Consider the following 23703-nt stretch of genomic DNA (forward strand, 5'->3'; position numbering starts at 1 on the left):
TTTGGGCTAGAGGTATGGCTCAAGTGTAGAATGCCTGCCTACCAAGTACAAAGTCCTGAGTTCAAACTCCCCCAAAATTTTGGTGGATTTGTTTTCTGTTTTCAGTTTTGGCTTTTTGAAACATGGTCTCACTATATATCCCTGAGTAGCCTTGAACTCAAGATCCTGCTGCCTCAGCTGCCCAAGTGTTGAAACTATAGGCATTTGCCACTATGCCTAGCTTGAAAGAGAGAGAGAGAGAGAGAGAGAGAGAGAGAGAGAGAGAGAGACAGGCTCATCAGTAAGGCTCGAGTGGAGCTCACTCTGCTACACTTCTCACAGGTTTCCAGTGATGCAGCTGCTGCTGGTCCATGGACCTAGTTTGGCTCTCAGTATAGTCTCCAAAGACAGTTCTCCACCATTGTAGGAAGAAATTTGCAGCCTGCAGCCGCAAAGGAATCAGGAAGAGAGCAAAAGGAAATACACCTCCTGTGTGAAAAATGGCTCATCCCCCAAAGCCCACAGATTGGGGAGTCGCTTTCTGCCTTGAATCATGTGGAGACAGGTTCCCCATTGTGTCTCTACTAGGCCAACCTAAAGAGAGACCAGCTGTCACCAGCCGTCCCCTGGTAATGGATCACTAGAACAATGCCAAGGTAAGTAGAACAGTGTCCAGGTGAGTGCCAGGAGAGTCTCAGGTGGGGCTTAAGAGGAGAGACAGGACATAATAAAGGAACCGTGGCTGAAACATTCCCAGATTTGAGGAACATGATGAACTCACAGATGTTAACATACCCATGAATCCCAAGCAGGATAAATGTGAATGAACCCTACCAAAACACATCATAATCAAAATCATGGGGGGGGGGGAGGAGTAGAGAGCAGCGAGTGACAAAACAGATTATGGAGCAAGAATTTTTCAGAAGCATGACAGACTTCTCATCTAAAACACCGCAAGTCAAAAGACAATGAATCAAAAACCTCTGAAGTACTGAAAGAAAATCATCTGCTTGGAGTTCTGAATCCAGTGAAAACATCTTTCTAAAGTGAAGATTTTTAGACAAAGTCAAGGCAGCGGCATGGAGGGGGGTGTGCGGTATTTATCATCAGCCATCCCACACTTTGAAGATGTGAAATAGAGTTCTTTAGGCAAGAGATAGCACGTGGAAAGTGACCTTAAGGAAAGTGATAGCACATGGAAATTAGAGTCCACACAAAGGAATAAAGAGTTCTGAAGAATGGAAAGAAAGAGCCCCTTAGTAGATTCCATGTGGTGCTCTTGAGAATCTTCTCAGTGAGAGAAGCCAGGCACAAGAGGCTACAGATCATATAATTGCATTTTATACCAAATCCTGAAAAAGAGAAACTGCAGTGGCAGGAAGCGGCCCATGGTTGCCAGGGACTGTGGGGGGACGGGAGGGAGGGCGGGACAGGGGGGAGCATGAAGGCAAGAGAGAATTTGGGGATTGAAAGAGATATTAAAAATCTCCATTCTGGGCCCTGTTCTGTAAATATCATTTGTCAGAATTTATCAGACAGTATACTTAAACTGAGTGAATCAAATTGTGTGGGGATGCTGCTCCAATTAAGTGGATTATTTGGGAATAAATTAAGTATGAATAATAGGCTGGTGGCATTGCTTGAGTGCCCAAGTTCAAACCTCAGCAGAGAGAGAGAGAAAGAGAGAGAGAGAGAGAGAGAGAATGGGTGGTCTTTAAACCAAATAAATCATGCATTTGTTTTTAAAATGCACCACCACCACCACCACAACATAGAAATGTAGATGAGGGTGAGTGGAATTAACTTGCATTAAGGTATTAAGTGTGCTTTTCAAAGGAAGAGTAAAGTTATTGATTATCTTTAGGTGCGAATAAACTGAGAAAGGAATTTGTAATTCCTAAGATTTCCACTGAAGAGCCAGAAACAGATCCATCATTTTTTTCAATTAGTTGGGGTAAAAAAGATATAATAACAAAACATGTTGATTCAAAAAAGAGAGTAAGGTGGGAGGCACAAAATGGGTGAGATAAATAGGAATCACAAAGTGAGCATTAGCTATCTATAAATATGGATACATGAGAAATGACAAGACAAGTGGGACACAGGTGGCTCAAGCATGTAATCCTAGCTACTTTGGAGGTGGAGATCAGAGGGCCATGGTTTAAGGCCAGCCTTGACACACACACACCCAAAAAAAAAAGAATAAGAAAAAGAAAACTGTTCATTGGTTTCCATCTCAATCAAGGTACAATGGCACACACCTATCATCCCAAACTCTAGGGGATGCACAATGGCTGAGCCTAATGATGCATGCTTGTCATCTCAGCCACAAATGGAAATGCAAATAGAAGGAGGGCAATGCAGAGCAGCCCAGGCATACAGTGAAACCCTATCTCAAAAATAACCAATGAAGTGTTAGAGTACCTGCCTCACAAGCATGAGGTCCTGAGTTCAAAACTTAGTACCACAAAAGTGGGGGGGGGGGGGAACTGTAAAATCTCACATGAAATGCAATCACAAATCACACGAATTCTAATCCAGAAAGCCTGGTGCTGTCAATGTTAGCCTTAAACAAAATAGACTGTAAGAGAAAAGAATAATAATGTGTTGATCCATTTTCTATCACTATAATAAATACCTGAGCTGGGCAACTTAGAAGGCAAAACAATGTTCATTTGGGCTCAGAGCTTCAAAGGTTTCAGTCCAGGTTGGGTTGTCCCATTGGTCTGAGTCTGTGATGGCATATCAAGGTGAAACTTGATTAACTGCAAGTGAAAGGTACTTGGTAGAGTAAAAACCTTATAGTTAGATGTTGGGACCTCAAGGATCCCTTTTCCCCTATCTCTGGGGGAAAATGCCTGAACCCCAAAACTATGAAAGAGCACTCGGCCTTGTCTTCCGCCAGCAGAAGGCAAAAGCATGCTCTCGTGGACCGTGTTTAGGCAAGGAGAGTGAGTTACCTGAAGCCTCCCTCCCTGCCCCTTCTCACGTGTCGGAGATCGGAAGGAAAGACTCCGGGGAGGCAGCTTGAGGTTTGAACTGGTCTCCTCTGGGCGGGGGAGGGGGAGGGAAGGATTTATTTCGGTGGCGAAGGCGGGAAGGGAAGGACTTGGCTAATTGGCTGAGCCGGGCTGTCTTGGCAAGAGTGGCATCCTGGGACTTCCCCCACAGGCTGACGTCATGCCCCAATAGGACCGCCCCTGGGCCCCGGCTTCGCCATCTTGAAGGCATCCACATGGACCCGAGATTGAGACAGGACGCAGTCCGAGCCAGAGCTACTCTTTCCAGTTCCCGACCCGGAAGGCATAGGAGTGGCTTCCGGCCATACGGCCCCAGGGCGGGATGAGGGGAGGGTCAATCAGGGACCGTCCCTCTATATATACAGCCCGCATCCCCACAGTTAGAGAGAGGGGAAAAGACTGAAATCTGCACAGTCCCCTTTTAGAACACATCACCAATGACCTTAAGACCTCCCTCCCACTAGGCCTTCCCTCTTAACATTTCCATTGTCTTCCCACTAGCACCACCCCTAGAGTTCAAGTCCCTAACATGTGGGACTTCGAGCCTTCAAACTGTAGCATATGGTAAATAGAAATGCTTCATAATGGTAAAAATGTTCCACTTAGTTAACAACTTTAGACTTACATGCACTGAAAAACAGGGTCTTGAATTTAGAAAGCAAAAAAAAAAAAAAAATGACAGAAGTACATGGGGAAATAGCTAAGCCCACAATCATAATATGAAGTCTTTTAGCATACTTACTCAGTGATCAAATGAATAAATAGTTTTAAGTCAGGAGAGCTGTTTGGTCAACAGGTTGAACCCAACTTGGATGCTCCTACATAGCCCATTACATCCAATTACCAGAGAAACTGCATTCTTTTCCCTTATCCTCCAGGCTAGAGCTAGAACAATGAGACTCTGGGGAGATTACCAATTTGTCCAGCAAGATACAAAGTCTCACTGGAATCTCCTATCACCTAGATCACTGATTTTCCACTCTTTCCGGATCCTTCTAAATGCTTCCTGCAGCCCTCCCTGGAACCGCTTGTTTCTAAGGCCACACCCAGCTTCCCAATGCCAACTTGGCCAGGGTGACTGAAGACTGGAGGTAACCAAGGAAGGAAGAAAGCAGGAAGCCATGAAGGCCGATCAGAGTCCCTCTAGACTGCTGGGGCGTGAAGAGGAAGTCCCAGCAGCTGGGTAGGGTCAGCTGGCTCTTGGCTGCCCCACAGCAAAAATGTGAGAAAGCCAAGCTTAAGGAAACTCACTATCTTCCCTGCCTTAGACAGGGGACTCACCTGGGCCTTAGAGAGCCGAACAATGTGCAGGGCACCACACTAAAAATGGTCTTTATGAATAGAAAAGCAGCATGGACACAAGGAGCAGAAAGACTACATCCTACATCATTTGACCTAGCTAGAGAGGCACAGCAGGCCACTTAGGTCCAGAGGAAGTCATCTGTCCAGGAAGTTGGACTGTCTCGGGAATATAGCCATGATTGGCAGTTTTATTTGGCTAGTGTCTAGCCCAAGGGTTATTCCCCCAAGGGTGCCTGGATCCTCCAGGGACCTGTAGGTGGGCCAGGCTGTCTCTGTGCTTAGCAATTATTCTGTGGGCTGACCCCACTTCCCTGCTCCCAGCCCTCCATTCCTGAAGTCTTCACTAATAAAGGGATTCTATGTTTTCTATGCTGTTTAGCTCAAGTGTAACTCTGTAGTGACAGCAGTTCAGCTTAGAATTCAAGAGCAAAAATGTGCGTTTGCTCAGGGACCAGCTTATATTCCAGGCAGCTGCTATGCACTGTGGGTAGAGTCATGGTGATGATGGTGGTGGTGATGATGATGACTAATGGGAATGATGATGGTGGTAGTGGTGATCAAAACGACGGTGATGATGGTGATCATGGCGCTGATAGTACTGATAATGGTGATGGTGATGAGGATGATGATGGTGGGGACGAGGATGCTGGTGATGTTGGTGATGGTGACCATGATAATGATACTAATGAACAAGGGGCCAAGCCTATCATCCTAACGCCTTGGGATGCAGAGTTCTGTGGTCTCAGGCTAGCCTAACCAAAGAGTTATCAAGACCCCATCTCCAAAACCAAGCCAGGCATGGTGTGTGTGTGATCCTTAACTAGACAGAACATGTAGGTGAGAGGATCTTCATCTGAGGCTAGCCAGGCAAAAACTTGAGATCCTATCTAATAATGATAACAATAATAATAACAACTATAGTAAAAAAGAGCTGGGGTAAAAGATAGGACCTGAGTCCAAACTTGAGCAATTGAAAGTAAGATTAACTTGAAGAAAGCATTGCCTTTCCTTCTGCAGTGTTCACACCAGCCTTCTGCGGCAGCTGTCATGGCAGCTCGCTCTGCACAGCTGATGGAGGCTCACAAAGACTAAGTGGCCTGCCCAAGATCAAGCATGGAACAGGGTGAGTAAGACCTGATTCCATCACAAGCTACCAGCAGGTCACAGCAGCAAAATGCAGAAAGTACAATGAGGAGGTGGCCAGGGTGGGCAGAGTCCGTGTTCTCATGGAACCCTGGCGCTCTGTAAAGTGTTGATGATTGTCCTATGTGTGTCATGGAAGGCAGACAGCCAGACCTCCAACATGGGAGTAAATCCCCCCCACACACACACACAGCCTATTTCTGTGACCACCCAGCCCATGGCTCCAGCTACACACTCCCTGGTGGGTTTTGACTTACCTGTATGCCCATGAAGACTTGATTCAAACCTGTCCTCTAGCCCTGGGGAAACTGAGGCTTGTAGGCTTTCCCCTGAGATCCAAGAAGGTGTTTCCTTCACATCTAGGACTGGAGTTGTCCCCAGCAGGAAAGACATCCTGCAGGGAGGACCCCTCCAGGCAAGCCATTTCCGGCCCAGGAGACCAATCCGGAAGGCAAGTTTGTCCCTCAAAAATACCTTCTGGAATGGTAGGAAACAAGACCCAGAAAGCTCCCTAGCATCCTAGGGAATGAGGTTGGGAGGCCAATGTGTTTGTGGCTGGCAAGGGGAGAGGCAAAGGTTTGCCTTAGGAATGCACAAACAGAAAATATGTGATGCAGCGAAAAGCCAGGATGCAGGCAGCCCTAGACCTGAAAGTAGAGACGGCCTGAATGTGGGAACAAGACCTGGGAGTTACTTCTGCAGGCCTGAGAACCTCAGCCATTTGGCAGGACACGTAGCAGAGAAGAGGGGGAAACCATTCCTGCCTACATGGTATGTGATCCATTTCCTGCCTAGAAAAAAAGGAGCCTTGGTCTGCAGGAAACGGCTGAGTAACAAACAGGCAGAGGAGGAAGTTTTGTAAATGGCCCATTCTGTACACGTGTCTGTTCACCATTCTCCCTCTGAGTGTCTGTCTTGGAAACTGTGACAAGTGACAGGACAGGTGGCGAGAGCACAAGCTTGGTGTGCAGAGGCACAATTGGGAGACTGCTGTGGATTCTTGGGACAAAACTTGGCTTGGCCTCCTCTAATGTGTCAGAACGAGCCTGGGAGGGCTTTTAGCTGCCTTGGGGCTCCTTCAGACCCCGTTAGAGGCTGTGCCCATGCTGCATGAAGGTCCCCAGAGACAAGCAGGTATTTTATCAGGCAGGAACACCTGATTTATGTTATTCATTCATGTAGTCAGCCAGCCAGTGTTTATTGGACAGCAATTGTGTGGCAGGTCCTGTTGTAAACGGGGTGATTACAACCATGATAAACTCAGTAAAGGAGATGTACACGGTACTATACGAGCCTATAATCCAGACTTATAAGCTAGATAACCAGCTCAATAAGGATCCCTGATGGAGATAACCTGGTAAAACCAAGACAGTTTTCATTATTGAGATCCAAAGAATGAAGAGACACTAACTAAGCCAAGAGAGGAATAGGAACCACTCAGGCATGAAGGAAGAGTCTGTGAACAGATCCCCACCACTGGATGGAAAAGTGGCATGTGTATCAGTTAGCTTCTGCTGCATAACAAGTCACTCCAAATCTCAGCAGCTTACAATAACCATCCTGTTGTAATGGTGAGTGTCAGGAATCTGTGTGAGCTGAGTCAGGCGCCTCCAACCAGCCAGGCTAGACAGTGATCAACATTGGCTGAGGCTCCTTGGTGCCTAGGCTTGTGGCCTTTTGTTCTCTAGCAGGCTGCCTTGGGTTTCCTTCCTATAGCAGTCAGAAGCTTCCAAGAGGCAGTGTGATTCACACCTCTACATCTGTTCCAATTACACCTGCCAAGGTAAGACCCCCCCTCGCTACATGTGCAATGTGGGAGGATGCGACTGCCAATATGGAACAGGGAGATGTGAACACATTGAGGGCTGTGGCTGCAAAAACCTACCACAGGGCATCCAAGGAATGGTAACACAAATATGGAAGAGTGGGGAATGGAGAGCTACTGTTTCCAGGGCATAGACTTTCAAAGAGTTATTGAGACGAGGAGTGGTGACGGCTGTACAAGATTAGGAACATATTTCATTACCTGTACACTTAAAAATTGCTGCAGTGGTATGTTGTGCATATTTTACCACAACTTGAATTACAAAAAGGAAATGGCCAGGGGCTGGGGATATAGCCTAGTGGCAAGAGTGCCTGCCTCGGATACACGAGGCCCTAGGTTCGGTTCCCCAGCACCACATATACAGAAAACGGCCAGAAGCGGCGCTGTGGCTCAAGTGGCAGAGTGCTAGCCTTGAGCGGGAAGAAGCCAGGGACAGTGCTCAGGCCCTGAGTCCAAGGCCCAGGACTGGCCAAAAAAAAAAAAGGAAATGGCCAGTCTCAACTGAACTCCTATTAGTTAAGGCATTTCTTCTCTCAGCCAAATCTATGTCCTCTTGGCTCGTATAAGAGAGCCCAGAAGTCTGTGTTCTCAGAAAAGCCTTCTAAGGATGGAGCAGGTGCCCGGGGCTGCCACGACCAGGCACTCCCATTACTCTAGCCAGCAAAGCTGTGATCTCCAGTACCCCAGTAGCCAGCTGTTTTCTTGGAAAAGTTGCTGTGGAAGCTGCTTGGATGAACCTACTAGTCTGTCAAAGGCTGGGAGAGCAGTCAGCATCTACCCAGGAAACCAGGAAAAATCAACCCATTTGTTACAATATCAAAATGCACCAGGCAGAGTGGCTCACACCTATAATCCTCCAGAGGCAGAGATCTGGAGGATTAAAGCTCAAGGCCGGGCTGGGGATATAGCCTAGTGGCAAGAGTGCCTGCCTCGGTATACCCGAGGCCCTAGGTTCGATTCCCCAGTCCCACATATACAGAAAACGGCCAGAAGCGGCGCTGTGGCTCAAGTGGCAGAGTGCTAGCCTTGAGCGGGAAGAAGCCAGGGACAGTGCTCAGGCCCTGAGTCCAAGGCCCAGGACTGGCCAAAAAAAAAAAAAAAAAAAAAAAGCTCAAGGCCAAGCAAAATGTTCAGGACATTCCATCTCAATCACTTACAAAAAGAAAAGCCAACATGGTCGTGTGTGCCTGTAATCCCAGCTATGTGGCAAGTGTAAATAGGAGGATTGTAGTCCAGGCTAGTCTAGGCCAAAATACCAAGAGTTCAAAAAACAAAGCAAAAAAAAAAGGGGCTGGGCTCAAATGATAGAGTATCTACCTGGCAGGGCTCTTAGTTCAAACCCCAGTACAGAAAGAAGAAAGAAGAAAGAAAGAAAGAAAGAAAGAAAGAAAGAAAGAAAGAAAGAAAGAAAGAAAGAAAGAAAGAAAGAAAGAAAGAAAGAAAGAAAGAAAGAAAGAAAGAAAGGAAGGAAGGAAGGAAGGAAGGAAGAAAGGAAAAGAAAAGAAAGAGAGAATGAGAAGGGAGGGAGGAAGGGAGAAAAGGAGGGAGAGAGGGAGGGAGGGAGGGAGGGAGGGAGGGAGGGAGGGAGGGAGGGAGGGAGGGAGGGAGGGAGGGAGGGAGGGTGGGAGGGAGGGAGGGAGGAAAAGAAAAGCAAGCAAGCTTGGAATTGTTGATGATAACTCTCTGCATGAGCCATGGCTCCAGCCCCAGAGCCTGGCACCTGGGGAAGGAAGGAGTGCACATCAAGTCCCTTGGCCATTCCATTCAGGTAGTCCCAGCCACTTGGCAAACGCTTAGACCACCCTGGCTACAAAGTAAATGGTCTCAACTGACAAAAAGGGAAGTGAACCTGAACCGCCCCCCACAAACTCAGGGTGACTCAGTGAGACTTATCCAATTCCCATCTGCACCTCCTGGCTCCTCTTGCCGCAGCCCTGGGCCACATAGGGTCACTGAGAGCACCTCTGCTGTCACACTCAGACATTATTGCACACTTTTATTTACAGAAAACACAGATAAAGCATTGCAATGTTCATTTAGCAAACTGATCCACTTTTTTTCTTTCTTTTTTTTTTTTTGGCACAAAGAAATATCACAGACGGACCCCCAAGATCAATCAGAAACTTAGAAAGATTCAGCAGTCACCACTGGCCCCAGGGCAGCCACAAGACTCAGACAAACAAACAGCATCATCACAGACTGGCAAAAAATAAAATACAATAAAAATAAACCTAAGTCCATGTTCACCTCACAGTAAAAACCTGCTCACCGACAGGCAAGGGCGGGCAGGAGGGGCAGTTTCTCTGCTCCAAGGGAGGAAGTGGGGCATCAGTCAGGGGCAGGAAGGTGGGGAGGGGGCAGAAGGAGGGAAGGATAGACCCCTTTCCTAAACCAGAGAACAGGTGGTCCTTTGCTTGCAAAACTACAAAACACCCCCGTCCACTCATCCACACAAAAAGCTCACTGTTGTGTTGGGGTGCCTCTCCCCGGTGCATGGGGAGGTTGTAAACATCGTCCACACCAACACCCCACACCCTTGTGTCTGAATGGGGCGGGGTGGGGGCCATACCCCGCTTTTTGGGCCCTCCGGAGACATAGTGCAAATTTCAGAGACAAATGAAGGGGCAACCTGGGGAGTGGGACTGGCGGGCCAGGGCGGGCAAGGGACACGAAAGGCAGGGCGGGCGGAGGCGGGGGGGGGGGGGGGGGGGTGGGCTGGAGGGAGCGGGAGCGGGGATAATAAGGCAACAGTTAAAAATGGTCCGTGTTCTCAAACCCGGCGCCACGCGCCCCCCACACCCGGGTCACAAGAAGGGGCGGAAGTCCCGCTCCTCCACCAGGCTGATGGCGGGGTTCTTCAGCTCCTCCTCCGAGGCGGCCATGCGGTACCCCAGCTGGGCCAGCACCTGCCGGCAGGCATTCTGGGCGAAGGCCACGATGTCGTAGGAGAGCCGGAACCGCCACTTCTCCGCCGTGGCTGCCGAGTTGCGCACGGTGCCGTATTTGTGCTTGCCCAAGGTGGGGTCGCCCCGCGTGTTGTTCTGGATCCAGCGGGCCACGTGGCTGTCCAAGGGGATCCCCAGAAAGCCATAGATCTCCTCTGTCTTCTTCATGGGGTTCCTGGCCAGGTCCTCGTAGCGCACCAGCATGTACTTGCCCTTGAGCCAGGCGGGGCGCATGAGGCCGGTGGACACAGAGTTGGAGAAGTCCTCACACACCGTGGTCAGCTGAGACACATCCAGGTTGTAGGGTTTGCGCCCCGTGCCGTACCAGAGTCGCCACAGCCGGTACGTGTCGCGGAAGGTCTCGCTCCGGGAAGCCAGGATGCCCCTCGGGTCTCGGACTAGCTGGATGACCTTGAGGTTTAGGCGGGGGTCCTCCACCAGCGCGCGCAGGTCGTTCACCTCGGGCACTCGCACGGTCTTGATGGCCACGTGGCTGCGCTCCCGGCACGCCTCGGCGGCCACGGTCAAGTTCAGCAGGCCGCACTTGCGCACACAGTCCCCTTCCTCCAGGACCTGGTCCGGGGAACCCGGGGGGTCGCACACAGGGCGGGAGCAGAGGACTCTGCTGGCCCCGCGGCGAAAGACCCTATCCGTGGTGTGGTTGACCGGGGGCGGTTTGATGTAATTCTCCAAGAAATAGAGGTCACAGTCGTACAGGCTCCTCAGGAGGTCGCGGCTGGCCCCCAGCATGACCCGCCGGTCCGCGGGGCTCTTGCCCTGCGTGAAGCGGGGGATGAGGGTGTTCTGGACGTGGTAAAGGGGCTCGAACAGGTAGAAGACGTCCAGGTGCTGGTTGAAGAGTTGGCCCACGAAGGACGAGCCACTGCGGGTGGTGGCTAGGATGAGGACATGGGTCTTGCGGGAGAGGTTATAGAAGGTGGGCCCCTCCTCGCACAGCCGCTCGGTGACCCCGGCCTCGGCCAGCCCGGGGCAGGTATGGAAGGACTTCGCGGTGAAGGTGCGGATGGCAGTGTACTGGATGGCGATAGAGGCCAAGGCGAGGAGGAGGACCGCCTTCCAGGAACATTGCATGGCTGGACACCTTCATGGGGCTGCGGCTCCAGAGCAGGAGGTCTGGGGGGGTGGGGGGAGGAATTAAGGGTCTCCCACAGCCAGGAAAATGGCTGTCTCCCCACTCCTGCTCAGTTACCCCACATGCACACCCTCCCCCCCAAGGCCTAATGAAGCAGCTTCTACACTGGACGGACTGCCTTTCTCAACAGGACACTTAGAAGCTTCATGCTATTGAACCAACTGATCCCTTGCACCTGGAAGTCTATCCTGCAAATGGTTGCCACTCCCTCAACCCAGCCACATCTCAGCATCCCCTTTGGCTACCAGCTGTTATCTAGCCCCGCAGGTGGTCACCATCTCTGTTTTAGGGGAGCCAGAGGACCTGATCAGCTCCTTCATCATCCCGAGCCCCTGGACAGCACAGACCTCTGTGCCCCAGGGTTGGTAAGCAGCCAGCAGCAGGAGCTCATCCATGCCAGCTAAACAGGAGATGGTGGCACTCCTGTCAAGCCCGCTCCCATGTGGGACTGTGGTCCAGATGTGGGCTGCTGGACTTCTACTGGGTCTTAATAATCCCAGACCCTCCTAGAGCAGAGCAGGGGTCCCAGGATCTCTAAGAAACAACCTTCCCCACAACCAGGGTTAGTCCCTCTGGGGAGTGAGCCACCATATGCTCCCCCCCCCCACCACCACCCAGCACTGAGACCTGGCCTGACAAAGATCTCTTATCCCCGGGAATTGGGGCCTTGCCCCTCCGTGCCAGTCCTCCTATTCTTGGCCCCACAGCCCATCCATCCACAGAAAGGAAGATAGGAAGGCGCCTTTCTCAGGACAGGGAAGTCTAGATCAGGGCTCCGGGGCCAGAAGACAACCTGAGCATCTTTCAGGTGCTCCCCGGGTAGAGGAACTCAGCTGCCAGGATCTGAGAAAGCACCAGGGTGGTTCTCAGAGCTGAATGCCAGGAGCTTCAACACTTACCAAAGAGGAGCTGCTCCACGCCGGGGAGTCTCCGCTGCCAGCTCCCTTGTCCTAGCAGGCAGCCATCCAGCTCGCTGAGCCCATGCAGCAGCCTTGAGGTCAGCGGGCTGCAGAGACAGCGATGGGATTGCAAGGGCAGGCTTGGGTCCTGTGTCCTCCCCATGCCTTCTCCTCTGTACTCTGGGCCCCCACAGTCTTCCCCCAGTGCTAGGCAATGAGGATCCTGCCTGCCCCACCCAGATTGATCAACTCACTCTGAACCTGAACTATATCCCTCTCTCCACACCGCCCTCACCTCCCAACATGCCACGGTCCCGAGGCTCACAGCTATGCTGGCTAGCCTACACACTCAGCTGACCCATCACGAAGGCCCACATCAGTAATACATTTGAAATCAACAGAACAGGCCAGGCCTTTTAGAATTCAATTTGTTCAATGGTTTGGGGTGGGGGTGGGGGTGCTCACCCTAGGTTTCCGGGCCTAAAGGGAGGCTTCAAAACGACAGCCCACTGGGGGGAGGGGGGGTCTTCCAGCCACGCTGAAGAGAAGAGAGCAGCTACCTAAAATCAGACACAAAAATGAACTAGAGGCATTCCTGAGCCAAACTGGCTTTGCCAGTCTGACTTAGAACACCGGGAGTGCTGGAGGTGTGGTTCTAGTGGTAAAGCACCTGCCTAGTAAGCCAAAGGCTCTGAGTTCAAATCCTACTACCTAATACTATTTATAGAGCATGGTTTCATCTCTGTTAGTTTATGTCTTTCCTCAAAACCCATATCAGCCCATGGCATGGTAAGTAGGCCTGCCTGAGCTCACCACTTGCTTTCTGTGTGTGTGTGTGTGTGTGTGTGTGTGTGTGTGTGTGTGTGTGTGTACATGTGTACTACTATTTTGAACTCAGTCTCCCATTCTTGCTCAGTTTTCTTATTTGTGACTGGCACTCTACCACTTGAGCCATTCCTACAGCCTAGCTTTCTGCTGGTTAATTGGTGATGGAGTCTCAAGATCTTTTCTGCCCAGGCTGGCTTTGAATGGATATCCTCTAGGGCTCAGCCACTTGAGTAGCCAGGACCACAGGCATGAGCCACCACCACCTGGCTTTCACCACCTGCTTTCTCCCTCCCCTCTGGAGAGCCCATGTTCTTTCTCCAAAGCTTTCTGTTCCTTGGCATTCACATGTGCATGTAATTCATGGTTCCACGGCTCACTGGTGAATCCCCATGAGAGCATGAACATCAAAAGACTGGAGCTGAGCCTATTTGAGACTTCGAGTCTGTTCTTTCCCTGTGCTGTGTGGTCTGGTCCTTCATTAGTTCATGCAGGGTAAACTTGTGTGCTTTGCACATATCCTTCCCACAGCCTATGGTTTGCTGTGACCCCTGTGGGAGCCAACTGAGCGATCTTTGTGCCCCAAACCTGCGCAGCTGTGTAGATTGGCTCCCCCAGCTTCTAGCACCATATTTACTCCTTAAAAACCCTTGGGGGTTGGGGGCAAGGTCTTTAGCCCCATGGTTTAGACAGAGATATTAAGGCCCAGAGACTAAACAAATATGTATAAACAAATATGAACCAGCAGAGGCTGGAGTCTGTCTTGGTCAGATCCAGGCCAATGCTCTGGTCTCTCCAACAAATGCTGGATGTGCCAGATGCAGCCTTTGCCACCTTGCAGCGGGCACAGAGCCTGGGCCGAGATGGCAAGGGGGTCCTATATATGATTGGAAACTTGGTCATCGACAGGAAGTGGTACCAGGTTATCAAGAGGCACAAAGGGAGGAAGGGCAGTCTCGATGTGTGTTCCACCTGGACCACACCCCATTCTACCCGGACTTTGCCCACTGCAGCAGAGGAGGCTGCTCCCCTGAGAGGGGCTGGTAAGAGCCTCTCCGCTCGATGCCTGCTCCCCTACCAAGTACAGGCCTGCATGCCCATGTGACCAGAGACAAACACCAGAGCCCTTCCAGAAGCAATATAGGCAGCAAATGCCTGCCGTAGCAGGGTCAGTAACAATTGTGTTCTGACAGCTTTACCCACAGAGGCCTGTCAGCTATCCAAGATGTCAGGCCCAGGCCCACAGACGGCAGCTAAAATAAAACCAAGAAGGGCCAGACATGCACTCATCACACACACCCTCACCCAATCTGTGAGTGATGCCCGGATCGCATGCTGGGAAGCCCACCATCATTTATTTGCCAATGCCCTCTCTGGTTCCACTGACATCTCAGCCCCTTGCTCCCCATCAAGACAGAAAATGAATCTGAATGCTAAGGTTCCAGTGCCAAAGACAGAACACACCCTGGATTGTCTTCACAAAGCATCACGTTGTCCAGGAGAGCACCATTTAAGTCTTCCCCTCCCCCCAATTTCCCAAGTGTCCTCAACCTAGAAAAGCAGAAGGCCAGGACTACAAGCTGCTGCTCTGATCAGTGGCCTCAGCCCCTTACGACAGCCAGGTTCCACTTCACAGGGCACCGCACAGGCACCTTGGAGAGAATGAAGGCCGAGCCACTAACTGGCCGCCATCTGCCTCCCAGGGAGGGCAAAGCCAGGGCACAGGAAAAGGAAGGTGTGGCAAGTCAGGCCCTCCTGCTAGTGCCCCTGCTCCTTTGCCAGCCTGGCAAAGCAGGGCCTAGGGCTGGCCAAGTGTCTTTGTTATGCCGGAGGCATCTGCCCTGGAAACCAGCGGTCCCTGGGACTTCCCAGGTCCTCTAGTTCCCAGCAGAGACTTGGCCATTGAATAAGACTCTTCAGTGCTGTGGTCAGACTGACCCTCCAGGTCAGACTGTGAGGCACTGGGGGCTTTTCTGGGCTTCCAGCAACCTCTACCATGGCCTCCTGCCACCTAGATGGATCAAACTTTGGGCACAAGAGCCCTGAATGTATCTTTCCTGTTGGAAGGTGGGGGAGCTGGTGAACTCTAGAAGATGCAGACTTCCCATTGCCCCTGGGGTGTCAGTTTCATATTGTAAAACTGGAATTCAGAGCCCAGGGCTCTGCCACTCAGCAGGTATGCATACCTTGGGGATGGACCTGCCATCTTTGAGCTTGCTTCCCCATCTGAAGAGGGAGTACAGCCCTAGCTGAGCAAGTAAGAGCTCGGTCACTAGTGAACATCTAGAAGAGACAACAACTATCCCATCGTTGGGCTGTGGGCTCTAACACCAGCCTCGTTGATCCCGGCATCTCAATCATGTACAAACTTTGGCTAATTTTCTTAATCGAGGCCTCTGTTTTCACATCTGAAAAAAATGGGTTTCATTAGAACCAGGCTTTTTGACAACTAGTTAGCTAATGCAGGGCCTGGCACTGGATAAGCAACCAATCGGTTGATGTTATCATCACCGGTGACAGCTTTGCTTGTCTTGGAGAAGACCCTCAGAACTAGTCATCCTGCAGCCCGCAGGGTGAGATCTGACAGGGAGCCAGATGGCTACCCTGTCCCTCCCCTCCTTTCCTCCTGCCCAGGCCCCTCTCTCTCCCTTCTGTGGTTTCCTTTCTGTGCTAGGCCACTGCAGTGGTTTTCTTGCTGCCCCCTGGTGGCCATACACTCTAGTGCAGCCTCTAAGCCCTGCACCTCTGCTGTGCTTGAATTCCTGACCTGGTGGCTGCAACCCAACGTAGGGTGGAAAGGTGAGGGCTGATGTTGCAGGTGGCAGTGTGGTGTGACAACGTCATGCCCACCTGGGCTGTGGCCTCCGCTCTGTGCCACCTCGGGAACCTCCTCAGCCCCACATCAAGAGGAGAGCAGCAACAGGCAGCCTGGCCTCTGCTGCAAGCAAGGGAGGGAAAGCTGAACCAAATGACTGTCATCAGCAAGGAGTGCCACAGGCCTGGACCCCCTTCCTCACTGACCTGCTTTGGGGTGGTCCTTCAGGTTGCTGGAGATAGGCTGGCGTGGACAGGGAGACACAAAATCAAACACTGGAAGTCCTTGCCAGGAAACGGGAAGGTTGGAGGAGACGTTTGCACACAGCTTTTGGGGCTCTGAGTGTATTATCTTCGGTGAAGCCACCCCTGTGCAAGAGCTGAGGAGGCAGCTGGGACCGGCACAGGGCAGTGAGGCCCAGGCTCCTCTGCCATCCTCCCTGCCTGCTTCCAGGGCATGGGGGTGTCCCCTGAAGTTGTGCTCCTTGTGCAGGGGTGGGCAGTAGGGACAGAGCTGGGGCTGGACACTGTTGAGACAGAGAAAGTGCTACAGCCAGCAGGACCCCAAAAGAGATCCCAAAGCCAAAAGGAGGATCTGAAGTTTGAGAAAGTCATTCCTGTCCCAGCCTCCAGGGAGGAGGAGGAGGAGGAAGGGGAGGGGGAGGAGGAGGAGGATGTGGTGAAGGGAGGGAGAGTGAGCAGAGGAAAGCTGAACCTCAGTTTTCTGGTGAGACTTAGGAGCTGGGATGGGGGGGGGACCCCAGGCCCTGGGGTGCCAAGCATCAGAGTGAAGGGCAGGGAAAATGGACAGGGAGGGAGGGAGGAGTCGGCTGGATGGAGCCAACAGAGGAGGAAATGGCTAATCCCAGGTCAGCAGCCAGCCCTGATCCACCATAGATGTTTGTTTAGTTAACAGTAACACACACACACACACACACACACACACACACACACACACACACACCAGCAACAGCAAGGGTTGTGGGTTTTTTTTCTCTCCCAAGGAAAATGAGGAGAGGAAAACAAGAATATAAAATCTGAGAGAAGCAGAAACAAGATTTGCATATAAGAGCAACGTGTAGACTACACATCTGGATCAGAGTTTCCCAGCAGTCAATGGGAAAAGGGAAATATTTCATCCATGTGATTCATGGGCTTCATGAGATAAAGATGAAAGCATCTATGTCAGAGCCATTTGGCTATTTCTGACACCGAACCCGGTACTAGATGTCTCTATTGTGAACCACAACTTCAAGATCTCCTAATAAAACCCACGGGTAAGTTTCATGGGGCTGGGACTTGAGTGTGGGCAGTGTGACCACATGTACCTCAGGCCTCATGCCTTCCAGAGGGGTGATCTGGTGAGGCTGGGGTCAGTCTGGGCCCACAGAAAGCACTAGCGCTTCTTTGGAGCTGCATGCACCTCCACTTGAGCCTCAACAAGTAAGTGTATGGGACTCTTCTGCAGGCCTGCGCCAACCTATAGAGTCCCTGGGCTTCACATCCCTGGGACAGCATGGGACAGAAGCAGTGCTCACACTGGAAAAGCCCTGGGTACCAGGCAGCCTAGTGCAGCCTCCTTTCCCCAGACACTCCATAGCCTGCATGCTGGCTCCCCTAAAGACACCTTGCTGTGCTGCCCCTGCCTGACCAGGCAGGAAAAGTCCTCCTAGGAATGGAGAGCAACTGCCCTCCTGGCCTAGCACAAGGCCCCAGTGTGCTGGCTCCTGAGGAGGGATGAGTCAGAAGGCCGATCCCTGTCTTGGCCAGCCTGCGGTAGGTGGGACTCCCGCTGCCCCAGCACTGGGCGGAAAGGCCCCGGTTTCCTGTCTCCCTCCCCCCACCCCCACCCCAGCCCAGCTCAGCCCAGAGCCACAGGCAGTCAGTAGGAATAGTACTGAGGCCCCACCCCCTGGGTCCTGGAGCCTGGGCCACTCTTCCCACTTCAAGGATGGGAAAACATCAACAGGAGGAGGGAGGGAGAGGTACTGGCTCACAGCTGCGGCAGCTGCTGCTGGGCACTGGAGGAGAGGCCACCTGACCCTGGATCTCCTACATAAGGCCTACCTGATGGCAGGCAACTCATTGCCTGGGAGCGGGGAGGTGGAGGATTGCATGGGATGGTGAGGTTGCAGGAGCTAACATCCTGAGATCACACACACACACACACACACACACACACACACACACTCCCACATGGGGACAGAGTGGCCCGGACAAGTAGGGCTGGATCTGAGCAGGAATAGTTAGTCTGCAGTGGGGCCAGAATTCCAATTCTGCTGTGAGGATCCCAAGCCCCAAGGTTAGGCTCAGGCCATGTGGGAGCCAGGGCATCACTACCACGAGGACACAGGAGGGGGAGGGACAGGGAGCACCAGGGCCTAGGTGGCCACCAGAGTCCCTGGCCACCCTGGTGCCAATCTTGACCTCAGCATCCACTGCTGACCCAGATACTAGCTCATTCAATACCTGCTGAGCATCTCTAAGGGTGGGGTGGGGAGGTAGGCAGGGGACAACAGAGTCCCCTGGGAGCTGTCTGAGACCCTTCCTGCTGGGCACCCCTGGCCCATAGATGGGTCTGTGCTGTCTCGCCACTTTCTGGGGCCTTGTCCTTCCCTGATGATTGCAAATGGACATGGGAGCCATGTCGGGCCCAACAGGCAGGGGACTGCCCAAGGGGCTAGGCTAAACAAGTAGAGGGACACACTAGGGGGTTGGTGGCCAAGGAGTCCAGGAATGTCCAGTCGTCTACAGCCAGAGGACCCCAGTCCCTCTTCATAATCACCTGGCCCTCAAATAGTCTGGAATAGAGCAGGGTTTGGGCTTAAAGTCCAGATAAGGCTCCTGCTCCATACTGCCTAGACCCTACTACCAGCCCACAGTTGGCCCCAAGGACACGCCCACACCAGGCTACCAGTGCAGCCCTTGCCCTCTGTGACCTGCCATGCAAACCTAGGAGCCCTCTGCAAACCTAGGGGTGTCCACTTCACAGGCGAGGCTCAGAAAGACTGGGTGTCTTGCTCATGGGGCTCAGAGAGGACACGGTAAACAAATGAATTCTGACATTGGGGCATGTGTGATGAGTCCTCCCTTAACCCACGCTTTCCCTGCAGGTTTCCTTCCCTTCCCCTCTGACCTCCAGTGACAGCTGAGCCACCCACTCAGCTCTGCAGACCCTGCATGGAATGGCCTATGACCCAGAGAATCACAGCAGACAGCTATTCTGGACCTGAAGCCCTGGGCAGCCTTATTCTCCGGGTGTCCCAGCACTCGGGAGGCAGAAGCCACACCCAGCACCTAGCACTCAAAGATCAGTTCCAGAAAACTCTTGGCAGTGGTGACTGGGACCAGGCAATTTCTCCGTGGACACTACCTACCTTCCCAATACCAGCAGCAGAGGATTCACCTGTAATTCCTTAAAGAACGGCACCATAGGCCCCTCCCTCTGGCTCTCCCAGTATCCAGCTCACTCCCCCCACAGAGAAGACTCCATCTGGAGAGAGAGCCCACAGCTCTCCCAGCCCTCAGAAGAAGCCAACACCTAAGAGGAGACCTCTAAACACTTAGGAAACACGGGGAGCCCTGTGCCCCCACGCGGCACCATGGGGATTTATAAAGAACAAATCATGCCTGACAAACTTGATAGCTTTCTTGATAGAATTACAAGACGGGCAGATGAAGGAAATGCAGGCAGGGTAATATATCTTGATTTTTTTTTTTAAGCAGAGCATTTGATACAGCACCTCGAGTAATCTTACAAAATTAATTCAAACAGACTTGGCCCTAAGCACTTGTCATGGGGCCTAAAAGCCCAAAGGAACAGGTCCCAGAGATGGGGGGGGGGGCACTGTGTGGGAGTGGGGACAGGGTTGCCCAGCCCCTGCTCTGGGTCACACCTTATCTAACATCTTCATTAATGATCCTGGGAGAAGGAGTAAACAGTCCACTAATGGAGTTGCAGAGGCAATTAAATTGGAAGGTGTTGTGAGCACCAATGAGGAAAGCAAAGTGGTCCGGAGAGACCTGGGGAGAACCTTGGCCAGGACACAGAGCTGGCGGGGGGGGGGGGGGGGGGGGGGGGGAGGAGGGGGAGAGGAAGGAGGAGAGCTGGGTGGGGGGATTGCTGGGAGGCAGCAAGGCTTCTTGGAAGAAAGTTCCAGGCTCTCAGACCATCCCCTGGGACTGGGGTGGGACCCAAAGAAGCCACAGACAGCTCCTGTTCTGGCTGGACAGGCAAACCCCAAGAATCTCATTGCCCCATCAGTCAAAGAGAAGCTAGCAGGGATGCTTTGCCACCTGACTGGTGGCAGTGATGGGCAGGAGGGGTTAGGGAGCTTGGGGTGTCTATAGGCTACCAAGCAGAGAGAGCTGCAATCAAAGGGGCTGGGAAGACTTGGACTGAGCTATCACTGGCATCCCAAATCTCCCCATGCCATGCTCCCCAGTACTGCTGGGCCTGACACTAGTAGAGTGCGCCTCTTCCCTGCCCCACAGACTGGAGCCTAGCTACTAACTATGCAGTAGAGGTAGCTGCCCTGCAGGTCTGGCCAGGAGTCCCTAACCACTCTTTGGCTGACCTGTCCAGCATCCCCAGGACCAAAGATGGCCTGCCCGCCCCTTTCTCCTTGTCAAAGGGGGCCCAGCTCTGGCTTGACCTCCTCGACTCCAATCCCAAGGGGCTTAGTGACCAGCCCTCCCCAGTGGGGCTAAAACCCAAGTCTTCTGTCTCCCTGCACGTGGAAGGTTTGTTCCTGCAAACGCTCACCCAACATTTAGTATGGTTCTCTTCTAGGGGTACTCCACATGTGAACACACTTGACCTTCATAAGCCTGTGTGATCCCCATGTCACAAGAGGAAGAAACTGAGGCACTGAGAGGTGGCCCTGAGCCGTGGGTTCCCAGGCAGAAGGTCCATGGGAGGAGCAGCTCCTGGGGAGGCTGGGGCAGGGAGAGGAAAGGCCATCTCTCCTCTGGGGAGGTCACAGCCTTGGCCACCCCATGATCCCCACCAAGGGGACTTGATCCAACTCCTGCCACACTTGTGGATCTTGATCTTTCTGTACCTTTGCCTTTTCCCCCTACCACCAACACCACCACCACCACCTCGCTGCACCGAGTCCTCCGAACAAGTCTGTTTCCATGGAAACCATACAGTGACTCAGGGCTTCGGGACCTTCTCTGAACCAGATTATGAATCTCAAATGCTCCCTTCCCTACACCAGTGAAGAGTGGAGTTGGGAAAGTACAGAAAGACCCACAGTGTATGAGGGGGGGGGAAGGGGGAAGACATGAATGGACAAGAGGAACCTAGAGGGCACAGACCTGGCCCACCCTGAGGGCCGGGCCCTGGGGTCCCTCCAGACTCAGTAAATCAAAGATGAACCCCTCTTCCAGGGCAGTCTGACACATGCACCTACATCCATAGCCTCAGCCCCACCCTCCTCAGAAGCTGTGGGGGGAGACCCCCACAGAACTGTGCACCCCTCCTCTGAAGAGGAGCCCATACATGGCAGAGGTGGCGGTGGTTGCTCAGGGACCAGGGCAGAGTTCAGCCCTTCCAGAGTGGGGGGCGGAAGGTGAGGGTGGAAGTCACTGTGCCCAAACATTGAAACTGCCCAGAAAAGAGGCAAATGCGGGCGAGGGGCAGACTTGGGGCTTGGAATGGGAAAGGAGGGGGTCTGGCTTAGCCATGGGGGGGGGTGTTACATGAAGGGGCAGGGAGGTGTGGCTTTGAAGCCCCAGTAGAGTTCGGAGGGTAATGAGCAGAGGCTTCTGGTCACTTGTGCACCCCTCCCTTCCCCTCTTAGAGGCCACCTTGACCTGGCCTTGGACCATCACCCACTAGGATCAGGGACGGCAGCAGGCAGTAAGTTACAGCAGCCAGCGCCTGACTCGTGCAGGGGTCTGAGGCCCAAGGGCAAGCCCCCCTCCCTCCTTTCCCCAGCAGCTCCCTAGAGACCCAAGGGGGGGTGGGAGTGAAATGGGGTGGAAGCTTGACACCTCCCCAGTGAGTCCAGGGTGAGTCATGACGGTGAGAGCACTTGGAAAAAGAAATAGGGTCATGAGTTGCCTGTGTCTGTGCTGCTAAGGACTGGAGCCGGAGAACTGCCTGCCAGGTGTGGTCTCTGCCTAAGACAGCCCGGCCTCACCCAAGGGGCAGAAGAACCCCAGCAGGTAGCTCCCTAGTACCTTGAACACCCCCACCTGCTTGCCTCTTACCGCTCCTGGTCCTCTGCTACCTTCCCAGCTCCCGTGCCTGCCTCCTGCCTCTGTCCCTGGTCTCCTGCGCTACCTCTAGGTTCCTGTCAGACGATGTTTGGGGCTGAATTTCTGTTCTGCACTGAGCTCTGGTGTCCATCTCTCAATCCGTGGCCAGGTGACATCTCCTGGCCCCTGGGCCCCTGGCACAGACCTCTCAGAAGCCTTCTGCTTGGGAATAGTGTTTAAGTCAATTAAGTGGGAACCAGCCGGAGCTGGAAAACCTAATCCAGAGAAAGGGCTGGCCTGGGGTGGAGAGCGGTGACACGGCACCGTAGCGTTGACATCAGGCCAAGGGCTGCCCCAAGAGGACCCTGGGGGTCTCATCTTCCTCCTGTAGCTTGGCCTTTTAACCCCTGGCATCTCCAGGGCTAAGCAGGGCTTGTCCCATGGAAGCAAGCACTGAGCGGTGGATGTCTGGGGGGGGGGGGTGGTGGAGGGGGTTGCTCTCCCATCCTACTCATAGAGGAGGAAGGGGTTGTCTTGGCTTGGGGGGGGGGGTCTGCACCCAGAAGGATCCAGTCACCCCAGCACAGTCGGTGCAGGGCAGGATCCGGAGCTAGAAGCGGCCCCGGGCAGCTCCAGCGTCCAGGTACAGCCCTGGTTTGTAAAGTTGGAGCGGGCGCGGGGACCTCGGGGTCTCCAGGCTTTTCCGCAGCCCCCAAGTGTGTTCCGCAGCCGAGGGGAGCCAGGCGCCTTCCGGCTGCCGTGCGCCCCAAGTTTGCGTCCTCCCCTGGATGGTCGGGAAGGGCTGGGGTGATCGCTGGGTTCACCCCAGCCACCACCCCCCCCCCCCCCGCCCCGGCAGCTCCTTCCTGAGCCCACCATACCGCCGGTGTCCCCGCCGCGGTCCCCAGCGGAAGGGCGACTCCACCCCGCCCGCGCCCCTCGGGTCCCGCCTGCCCCGGGACTCCGGGGCCCGGCCGATACCTGGTCGGGGGTGTGCGAGGAGCCGATGCAGCAGCGCCCGGCGCTGGCTCCATCCTGGGGTCTGGAGTCAGGCTCGCCGGGGGGCCCCGGGTAGCGGTGGCGGCAAAAGCGACATCCTCCGCCTCCAGAGCCCTCCTCCTTCTTGGCCTCCTCCACGGCCTCGTTCCTTCTTCCTCCGCCTCCGCGCGCCCCTCACCGGCCCCTCTGCTTGGCCCGGGGGCGCAAGCCCGACCCGGCTGGAGCCTCGGAGTGCGTGGTCTGGGGCAGGGCGTGGGATCGGGGCCCAAGCTCGGGGCCCGCCGAGAGGCGCTGGGCCAGGGGCTGGGACCCGGAGCGCCGCAGTACCCGGAGCCGGAGGAGAGCGCCCGCCTCGCGTCCCCGAGTCCAGAGCGCAAAGCGGCGGCGGCGGCCGCGGCTCCTCCAGTGCCTTGCGATCGGCAGGCGCCGCGGCCCCGGCTCCGCCCCCAGCGCCGCCCGCCCCCTCCCCCAGCTCCCCCTCTGCCTCCCGGCTGCCCCAGCAACCCGAGCGCCCGGGACACCCCCGGCGGGACAGAGCCCCACCACCACCACCACCACCACCACCACCGGGCTGGGGGCAGCCACGCCCACA

At 53.7% G+C, this 23703-nt stretch overlaps 1 protein-coding gene across 2 annotated transcripts; it reads right to left on the bottom strand.

Moving 5' to 3' along the window:
• Window positions 1-9250: 9250 nt before the first annotated feature.
• Window positions 9251-23503, bottom strand: Chst1 (carbohydrate sulfotransferase 1). 2 transcript variants are annotated; one of them, XM_048360642.1, is made up of 4 exons: window positions 23094-23503; window positions 12732-12826; window positions 12267-12373; window positions 9251-11348 (listed from the first exon to the last, which is right to left on the bottom strand). In XM_048360642.1, exon 4 carries the CDS (start codon window positions 11304-11306, stop codon window positions 10074-10076), a length of 1233 nt encoding a protein of 410 aa, XP_048216599.1. In that variant the 5' UTR covers window positions 11307-11348; window positions 12267-12373; window positions 12732-12826; window positions 23094-23503; the 3' UTR covers window positions 9251-10073. The 2 variants fall into 2 exon arrangements, with proteins under 2 accessions (XP_048216599.1, XP_048216600.1); XM_048360643.1 differs by lacking the exon at window positions 23094-23503 and adding an exon at window positions 16113-17287.
• Between the last annotated feature and the right edge of the window lie 200 nt (window positions 23504-23703).

Source organism: Perognathus longimembris, chromosome 13 (genome assembly GCF_023159225.1).
Source record: "Perognathus longimembris pacificus isolate PPM17 chromosome 13, ASM2315922v1, whole genome shotgun sequence".
Lineage (NCBI taxonomy): Eukaryota > Metazoa > Chordata > Mammalia > Rodentia > Heteromyidae > Perognathus > Perognathus longimembris.